The sequence below is a fragment of the Danio aesculapii genome, chromosome 4, assembly GCF_903798145.1.
Source record: "Danio aesculapii chromosome 4, fDanAes4.1, whole genome shotgun sequence".
Taxonomy (NCBI): Eukaryota; Metazoa; Chordata; class Actinopteri; order Cypriniformes; family Danionidae; genus Danio; species Danio aesculapii.
The window spans coordinates 4,448,035-4,458,399 of record NC_079438.1 but is presented as its reverse complement, the minus strand read 5'-3'; the positions used below and the strand labels follow the sequence as shown (position 1 = coordinate 4,458,399).

Here is a 10,365-nt window from a genome sequence, read left to right as displayed (position 1 = left end):
TCCTGAATCCTGCAGATCATTGTTACTCAGGTCCAGCTCTCTCAGATGAGAGTTTAAAGATTGCAGAGCTGAAGACAAGCTTTCACAGCACTCACAAGTCAATCTACAACCTGCCAATCTGAATAAAGCACAACAAAACCCCAATTAACACTTTTGAACACAATTTTAAACCTTGGTTTCGCAGTAACATTGTCTTATAGTGTGTTATGAAATCTCTAAAGGTATCTCTTAACTACGGGTATACAATTTCTAGCCGTGTTCCCCAAAACTATACCTTAATACAAGGATGGTCAAACTTGGTCCAGGAGGGCCAGTGTCCTACAGAGTTTTGCTCCAACACTAATCAAACACCCCTGAACATGCTAATCAGTGTCTTCAAGATCACTAGACATCTACAGGCAGGTCTCTGTGATTATGGTTGGAGCTAAACTATGCAAGACACTGGATCTCCAGGACCTGAGCTTGCCCATCCCCGCCTTGTGACAGGAGTGGAAAAGTTCGGTGCTGGAAAGCTGCAGTCCAGCAGAGTTTTGACCCAGCTTTAATAAAAATTCGACTCAGAAGCAAACTTATTCTAGTAGATAGTCACTTACTCGTCAAGCTACAACAAACCTCTCCACAACATCATTCTGTGTGTATGGGTGACAAAGAGCATCAGGCACTTGACATTAGCTGCAGGAGCGTCAGAGCTTGTTCATATTCATGACCCTTCCAAATATGGTCAAAATCAACCATTTCATATTATAGCCAATTCCTAAGGTTGGGAATGGACCTGTAAAACTGTCTCTGGTAAACTTACCTATTGCCACATATGCTTCTATTTAGATATCAGAGAACCATTTAATATATCGTATCAAGGCATTCCGTGACACCTTTAAAATGAACTCAGGCTCATTCTGAGAACGTAGTCCCGTGGACGTTTTTGGAGACTGCGAAATACGTAGCCGGGGGTACGTACGGCTGCATTTCATTTTTTTAAGCGAATGTGTGGAGGGCTCCGTGTGGAGGGCTTTCCCGCTGCAACCAGTTTGTCCGGTTAGCTCTTCGTGTACTTTGGCGGACTCGAGGTGCAGAGAGGGGCTGACCACGACAACGAAGACCAGGTTCGAGTCCAGGAAAGAGCGGTTCCAGAAATCAGGTAAGAAAACAAAAACAAAATCCAAAAAATAAATCTAACAAGTTCATCACAGGGTGAGAATGTGGTCAAAATCCGAAAACGTAGTAAAATTTAGATGAGGGCTTTTCTTTATCTGGACGGCTTTTGTGAATCGTCGTTGGTTGGGTTTAGGGACGCAGGAGGGTGGGTCAGCCGATTGGCCGGTCGCACGGTCAATCATCCTGTCATCCAGGCAGACAGGCAGAAGGTCGTTCGACAGCGGCCTCTAGTGGGTTTACACGAGAACGGTGCGGGAAAAAGCGCGTACAGCGGCCTCTCGTGGATTCGCGAAAACAAAAACTGCAAAAATACGTACCTCCCGGGACGTATTTCGCGGTCTCCAGAAACGTCCACGGGACTACGTTCTCAGAATGAGCCTGGGTTGTTAAAAATAGTTGGTCATTTTTGTACAGATACGAGCAAGACATATTTTGAAAATAGAAAAGTTATGGTTTCTTCCTTTTCTTTTCACAATTTTCCAAATACAACTCCATTAGTGTTAATCTACAAACTGCACTGTATGTTTTGTTTGTCTGACAGAATAGTTGATAGCAGAGCACTTAATATTGGCATTATGATTGGTCCAATCACTGTGAATAAAACTCTTGTGGAGTAAGTAGGGATATCAAGTAAAGTAGGGATGGAACTTCACTCTGCAGGAGGCTCTTCGGGTAAGGAATTGGGCAGCCCTGGTCTAAGTTAAATAGGTCATCTGTGCATATGTGATCAGTTCTGCAAGTAACCTGTTCACAAAATACCTAGATCCTTGATTCAGAGGTTGATTGAGTTTATGCCAAACCTGAGTAATTCAGTTGACAGTTTGAACTCTTCAGTCCAACAGAAAGAAAATTCACTCCTGAATCCCGCAGGTCATTGTTACTCAGATCCAGTGCTGTCTGATGAGAGTTGGACGATTGTAAAGCTGAAGACACCGTTTCACAGCATGTTTCATCAAGACTACAGCCATCAAATCTGCCAAAACAAACATTTAAACAAATTAATTCCTGATTTTTAATACTTTCTTGGCCAAACATTGTCCTAAGGGCGCACTCACACTTTGCTTTCCGAACCATGCCCAGGCGCGTTTCCGAACCATGCCCAGGACAACCGTGCTTCGGCTGGGTTTAAGGCAACTGTACATAGTGTGAGTACGCCCTATGTTTTCCATTAATAAATAAATTTCAATTTCCAAAAATTGACTCGTCTTGAGATCCATGGTAACATACTTAAAATGACTCACAGGGCTTTTCTGCAACACGCCACAGCTGGGACAAATCTCATGCAGTCTGCAATCGATGACACAAATCTCTTTGGATTAAACTCATTCAGCACCTTTTCTGACATGAGCAGTACATAGGTCATCACCGAACACAGCGAAGGTGAGAGTTTTCTTCCGGGATATTCCTCTGTACTGATGTACTTCTGAATTTGCTCCAATAAAGAATGATCCTTCAGCTCAAGTAAGCAGTAAAACAGGTTGACCGAAGCTTCCTCTGAGATTCGGTTGCTGTCTTGTAGTTGTTTAATGTATTGACTTAGTTGTAAGACACTGTCTGTGGTGTCCTCTTTGTGTGGGAGCAGACCTTCAAGAAGTTTCTGACTGGATTCCAATGAAATGCCCAACAGAAACCGCAGGAACAGGTCCAGCTGCCCTCTCCCACTCTGAGTAGTTTTATTAATTGCATTCTGTAGCAGATCTTGCAGTCTGATTTCTTTTACTGGCTCGTCAAAGAAAAACCGAAGCTCCTCGTTTTTCTTACTCAGATAACAAAGGAACACATGCACGGCAGCGAGGAACTCCTGAACACTCAAATGCACAAAGCAGAAGACCTTCGTTTCATGAAGTCCATCTTCCTTCAGAAATAACTCAGTCAGCATTCCTGTGGACTCTGACCCTTCGCTCAAGTCAATAATACATTCTCTTAGGTCTTCCTCGTAGAACACAATGTTCTCCTTTTTCAGCTGTACAAATGCTAGCTTAGCTAGCTTCAAAATCATTGTTCGGTTTGAATCTAAAAGCTTTTTACGTTCCCTTTCTTCTCTTCCATCATACTTCTGGCTCTTCATGTTCATCTGTATGAGTAAAAAGTGAATGTACATCTCAGAGAGAGTTGTTCTGATTGTCCCTGTGTTGCTCCTGATGAGAATATTCTGAAGTACCGTAGCCGTGATCCAACAAAACACAGGAATGTGGCACATAATAAAGAGAGTACGAGATGTTTTAATGTGCGAGAGGATCGTGGAGACTCGTTTCTCATCTTTGATTCTCCTTCTAAAGTATTCCTCTTTCTGTTGCTCAGTGAATCCTCGCACCTCTGTGAACAAACCTACATATTGAGGAGGGATCTGATTGGCTGCTGCTGGTCTCGAGGTCACCCAGATGAGTGCTGACGAAAGCAATGTCTTTTTAATGAGACATGTAAAAAGCACATCTACACGTGATCTTTCCTCAAAACTCGACAGAATTCCACTTTCAAAATTTAAAGACAGTCGGCTCTCATCAAGTCCATCAAATATGAGTGCTAGATTACACTTGGTGTATAACTTTGAATTCGCCAAGTGTTTCAGTTCAGGGTAAAATACCTGTAGAAACTCATGGAGGTTGAGCTTTTTGTCTTTAATCACGTTAATCTCTCTGAATGGAAGCAGGAATAAGCAGTGTATATCCTGATTGGCTTTTCCTTCGGCCCAGTCTAGAATGAACTTGTGTACAGAGATGGTTTTTCCAGTGCCAGCAATGCCCTTGGTCAGCACAATCTTCCTCTCATTATTTTCCCTCAGCAAGTGGAATATGTCATTACATTTGATCGATCTGTCCTGTGCTTTCTTGGTTTTAAAAGAATCATCCATCTTCATAATCTCATGTTCTCGATTGATGTCTTCAACGTCTCCCTCGGTGATGAACAGTTCGGTGTATATGTCCTTAAGATGTGCTTCATTTTCTTTCTTGCCTTCAAAAATGCGTTCTGCTTTCTTCTTCATGAAGGATTTGTGAGTTTCCAAGAACTTTTGCAGCCTTAAAAGTTCTAGAATAAATAATCAGGATTGAGGAAGTTGTATTAAATCGGACAAATATCAGTGTAAACACAGGTATTAACTTGATGTGCTAATATTCAATAATACAATACACGACCTGGACCTTAGGTTGCAAGATTAGAACATTAGAATATTGAGTAAAGATCATGGGCCATCAATATTCTTTCATTCATTCTCCTTTGGCTTATTTATCAGTTGTCGACACAACTGGCAACTATTTTAGCATATGTTTTACAAAGCAGATGTCCTTCCAGCTGCAACCCAGTACTGGGAAACACCCATACACTCTCGCATTCACGCACTACGGTCAATTTAGTTCTTCCAATTTACCTATAGAGCATGTCTTTGGACTGTGGGGGAAACCGGAGCACCCGGAGGAAACCCACACCAACACGAGGAGAACATGCAAACTCAGAAATCCCAACTGGCCCAACCAGGATTCAATCCAGCGTTCTTATTGCTGTGAGGTGAAAGTGCTAATCCCTGAGCCACTGGTCCATCAGAAAATTTAGTAAATTACATACTGTGCATGTATCAAAACTAAAAAAAAATTAATTAGTGTTATGACTTGCTAAGAACTTCATTTTGAAAACTTTAATGGTGACTTTCACAGTATTTCGATTTTTTTTTTTAATCGTTAAAACGACAGATTTTAGTATCCTATACTAACATATCCTAACAAATCATATATTGATGGAAAGTTCGTTTATTCAGCTTAAAGTTGATGATTTAATCTCCATTTGCAAAAATTACAGCAACGAATGCATAAAGACTAAATAGGCTAATATTTTCAAACAAACATATCCACGGCTTTACTTGGCCTATGACATGCTGAGAATTGATTAAATATGCTCTGTACAATTGTTAACATTAAAAAAATGTGATCAAATCTCTGGTGTTGTGAGTTTCTTAACTGTCACATCAACGTGTGCAGTTTTATTTAGTTTGTTTCATGCCAAACTATGTTGCTAGCGCTTACATTTTTGAATAAGATGAGTCTGTGATTGGTCGACGTGTTATTCGAGGCTATATCTCCACCTGTTGGTTTGAGAATTTTTTTAATGGAGGAAAAACTTGGCTTCATGCAGTATATACTACTAACAATGTGCAGTACTGTCATAACAATAGATGAACTAATCATGTTTACCTTGTTTTTCTGTGTGCGTCTTTACTGTCTCTGTGCAGTTAGATTCAACTGAGTAGAAAACAAAAGATAAATGAAGAGAAGATCCATATGAATATTAATTTGGATATTATACCTTATTGGTAAAATTGTGCAACACTACATATCTCATATCCTATGTTGTTTTAATATGACCGGGATGTTAATATGAATTGTTAGCACAAAAATGTACGAAAAAGTCATACCATTACTTGTAGGTTTTAAACCAAATATGTTTACTGGTCCCGTGATTGTGTTTCCAGCAAGTACAGGAACATCCACAAATGAACCTGTTTCAGCTTTAACATCAACACTGACTGCAGTCTGAGCGTTGCTCTCCTGGACCGATGCTGAGGTTAAAAGAGTAAGAGAGAGTATTGTCTTTTAGTCATTCATTCACTCATTTTCTTTCAGCTTAGTCCCTTTTTGATCAGGGGTCGCCACAATGGATTAAACCACCAACTTATCTGATTTTAAAAAGGAGGCGTGGCACCTAACCCCACCCCTAAACCCAACCGTCATTGGGGGATGAGCAAATTGTACTAAAATGTACGAATTAGATCGTACGAATTCATACGAATTAGCCACTAAATCAAAAAGTTACGAATTCTGCTACCCAGTACAATGCAATGATGGTTAAATGGTGTTCTGTATGAATATTCATTCATTCACTTTACTTCGACTTCGGTGGCACAGTACGTCAACATGACGTCATATTGACGTTGTACGCCAACGTCGGGGGGACGTTGGATTTTGTTTGGAAATGAAAATCGTGTTGACGTCAGAACCCAATGTCAAGCCGACATCAACCAACTTATCTGGAGTTCTGTCAATTTCTCCTACTTTGTCAGATTGTCCTACCTTCCATTCAAAAAGTAGGTAGCAGATTTCGCTGACACAATATGCTACCCATCAGATTTTTCTTTCAGTGTAAATTTTAACGTGGAGTGATGGGATATGAAGCTGTAATATCACCCCAACCTACCTACTCCCTAACTCCAACCTCGATACCATTCAAATACAGTGTTGGTAACATAATCTGATAGGTAGGATAAAATGTCAGGACACCGGCCTATGTTTAACATAGCAGATGCCCTTCCAGCCACAACCCAATACTGGGAAACACCCATACACTCTCAGACTCATACACTACAGCCAATTTAGTTTTAGTGGATTTGAACCAATGTAAGCCCAGCTTTAGTGGAACTAATAAACTGATACGTTTAGATGTTGTTACCTTTTAGTTTGTTCTCTAACTCTGCCGCCAAATCATTTAGTTCCATGATCCTGAAACACTTCAGTGTGGCCTTCACAGCTCCTTCATGTCCACAATGTGCAACCATCAGATCCACCGTGTCACTGGTATCTTCTGACTTCTCCACATCAGCCGCTGAAGCAACACCATCATGTTTAAAGTGCCATTTAAACCTCTTCAGTTTATCCCTGTCAAGACAATCCAATGTGTTCCGAAGCTGCTGTGAAATGGACGTCATCTTCTGTTAGACTCAATTCACCTGGATAAGATAAAAATTATAATTTTACCACACTGGTACACTAAGATGCGCCAATACTGAAAAAAGCTGTTTAACCAGCCTGATCTCAAGAGAAAACGTAAGTATTTTACGTTTTGTCAGTTTAGTGGCTAATTCGTATGAGTTCAGTTGTACAAAATTGTACGATTTTAAAAAGGAGGCGTGGCACCTAACCCCACCCCTAAACCCAGTCATTGGGGGATGAGCAAATCGTACTAAAATGTACGAATTAGATTGTACGAATTCATACGAATTAGCCACTAAATCAAAAAGTTACGAATTCTGCTACTCAGTACAATGCAATGATGGTTAAATGGTGTTCTGTATGAATATTCATTCATTCATTTTCCTTCGACTTAGTCCCTTCGGTGGCACAGTACGTCAACATGACGTCATATTGACGTTGTACGCCAACGTCGGGGGGACGTTGGATTTTTTTTGGAAATGAAAATCGTATTGTCGTCAGAACCTAACGTCAAGCCGACGTCAATGTCTAACGTCAAACCTAAAATCAACCAAATATTAACGTCTATTCATGATAAACCTTGACATTGTGTGGACGTCACCACTATGACATCTATCAGACGTTGGATTTTGGTCACTTTCCAAAACAGCCTTAAATCAACAAAATATTAGCGTAATTTGACATCGTTATTGGACGTCACAGTAACGTTGTCCTTAGACGCTGGCTAGATATTGAATTTTGGTTGACGTCATGACCTAAATCTAACCTAATATTAACGTCTTATGATGTTTTGTGCCTGCTGGGTTTATTCATCAGTGGTCGCCACAGCGGAATGAATCACCAACTATTCCAGCGTATGTTTCACGCAGCCGATGCCCTTCCAGCCGCAACCCAGTACTGGGAAACACCCATACACTCACATTCTCACACACACACTCATGCATGATGGCCATTTTAGCTTATTCAATTCACCTATAGCGCATGTGTTTGGACTGTGGGGGAAACCGAAGCACCCGGAGGAAACCCACGCCAACACAGGGAGAACATGCAAACTCCACACAGAAACGCCAACTGGCCCAGATTGGATTCGACCCAGTGACCTTCTTGCTGTGAGGCCACAGTGCTAACCACTGTATGAATATTATATTTAACATTTTTTAAATAACTAGTTTACAGAAAAAGACTTGCAGACATGCATATGTCCTCAACCCAATTGAACACCACTGTGATGAATGAAAGAAGAGACTGTGAGAGCCAGACCTTCTCGAAGAATGGTGAAAATGACCATAAACACACTCCTTGTGGAAAACGTTCCCAGAAGAGTTGAAGCTGTTATAGCTTGAATGGTGGCCAACTCCATTTGAAACCCTACGGATTAAGATTGGGATGTCATTAAAGTTGATGTCCTAAAACATTTGATAATGTATATGAAGAGTTCAGACGCAAAACAAAGTCATTTGTTTTCTAAAATGATCAAATTTATCAGGCTCCCGTGTGTAGATTCAGAAATTGTCCCTTGTATGGCAAAGAATAAGTCCATTTTAAGATATTTAAAGTAACATAAAATAACATAAACATAGAAGGCTGTGAAAATGCTAATCTTCGAGAGAGATTTCAGACGGCACTTAAAGGTTTTTGCATCTGAACTCTTGACATATTATCAAGGCCCTGTTTTTCAAAAGTAATCCAGTGGGATTTTGGATCAGGGATTGGATTAAATCTTGGAAATGGGTTGTTCAAAAGTAACACAGGAGTTTTGAATTAATATCAGACCATGTAATCCAATCTTACATATGACTTGGATCAAACCTGCCCTTTAGGTTATTCAAATTTTTAACTCAGATTGTGATCTATTTGATCCAAAAAACAAAACAGGATTATCCTGATCCCATCAGAAGTGTGGATTCAGTTGTGATATTTTGAACCAAATAAAATAAAAAGCTTTTCAAGAGTTCACACTTAGATATTGTTTGACAACTGTTAGCAGGTTTGGCATGCTGTCCCGGGAGAGAGCCCAGGGGCTCCCGCCTGGTCCATAGAGCATATGAGGGGAGTACGAGATCAGGTGGTTCTCGAGAGCTCCCCGTGGTAAAGGAAGAAAGGAGGAGAAGGGGTGGATGGGGGGTTTCTTCGGAAAACGAAGATAAGAGAGTAGTTCTAGCTAGGCTACTTATAGTGAGTTGGGGTTAATCTGATTGGCTAACTAGTGAATGTAGATGAGTGGCCAGCTGCAGTCAATCATATCACGTGCTCCTCTCGAAATTAGTTTGTAAAACTTCACTTATTTTTTTAAGTGAATGATCACAATCTTGGTTACTGCCCTACTGAAAAATCCACCTTAAACCAGCCTAGGCTGGTTTGCTGGTTTTAGCTGGTCAACCAGCCTGGTTTAGGAGGGGTTTTGGCCATTTCCAGGCTGGTTTCCAGCCTGGTCTTAGCTGGTCAGGCTGGGAGATGACCAGCTAAAACCAGCTTGACCAGCCTAGGCAAGCTGGGAGCCCAGCCAAAACCAGCTATGTCCAGCTTAAACCTGGCTGGTCGGGCTGGTTTTAGCTGGTCATTTTCCAGCCTGACCAGCTAAGACCAGGCTGGAAATGGCTGGAAACCAGCCTGGAAATGGCCAAAACCCCTCTAAAACCAGGGTGGTCAACCAGCTAAAACCAGCCAACCAGCCTAGGCTGGTTTAAGATGGATTTTTCAGCAGGGTGATGATATATAAATTCCTTCATAGTCGAAGCCTATATGAAACATGTCACAGACATGGTAAACAACAACAAAAATAAAAATGCCACTGGTATTTTACCTACCTGTTGTTATTTGCTAAACCAGTAGTCTACACTGTTGGTTCCATTTAAAGCTCCTGGTAAACAGGATTTAGTAATCCTGAAATTTGGTATTTGGATCACAATAATCTAACCCAATGTTCCTTTAAAAAACTGTCAAAGAAGAAAGCTAGATCAGATAATCCTGGATAGCAAAACATGGGATTTCCAAATCTGGAACAATGTGATACAGAGTATTTTTTTAATATGGCCCTGGAGGTTAAACAGTCCTCAAAACAAGTGAGAAAAAATTGATATATGACATCAAGAATGAAAAAATAATGGTATGGAAATGACAACAATTACTTTACAGACTATAGAAACACATGGTACCAGTGGAAAACCATTCAGATCCTCACATTCAATCACTTGCTACACAACTGCTATGATGAATCATTCTCCTATATGCACACAACCATTGTTGCGCATGTATTTCATTTCAAAGTGCCACTCCTGAAAAAACAATACTCAATGACCAGCCCTTCTGTCTGTCTCCTATCACTATGTAGAAGATGCAAGTCTGCAGGTCCTGACAGAACACCTGTTGTTTTTTTTTGCACCCTTAGATTCCAGTTTTATTTTGGCCACATACTGTCCTCCAAGCATACATCAATGGAAAGTTAAAATCAATTCAGCTCTCAGTTTATATATACATCTCAGTTTTCCAATAACTGTTGACTCTTATTACTGGT

General features: G+C 40.6%; 1 protein-coding gene across 1 annotated transcript; it reads right to left on the bottom strand.

Annotated features, from left to right (window-relative positions):
- Positions 1-4,723, bottom strand: LOC130222671 (NLR family CARD domain-containing protein 3-like). The gene is made up of 4 exons (XM_056455200.1): positions 4,717-4,723; positions 2,397-4,182; positions 1,956-2,128; positions 1-118 (listed from the first exon to the last, which is right to left on the bottom strand). The coding sequence occupies exons 1-4, from the start codon at positions 4,721-4,723 to the stop codon at positions 99-101; spliced, it is 1,986 nt and encodes a 661-aa protein (XP_056311175.1). The 3' UTR covers positions 1-98.
- Between the last annotated feature and the right edge of the window lie 5,642 nt (positions 4,724-10,365).

Excerpts from the sequence above, each read along its gene's own strand:
- LOC130222671 (XM_056455200.1), bottom strand. Across the intron at positions 2,129-2,396 it reads GCGTGTTGCAGAAAAGCCCT|ATTTGATGGCTGTAGTCTTG; the intron begins GTGAGTCATTTT and ends TTGTTTTGGCAG. Across the intron at positions 119-1,955 it reads CTGTCAACTGAATTACTCAG|ATTGGCAGGTTGTAGATTGA; the intron begins GTTTGGCATAAA and ends TGCTTTATTCAG.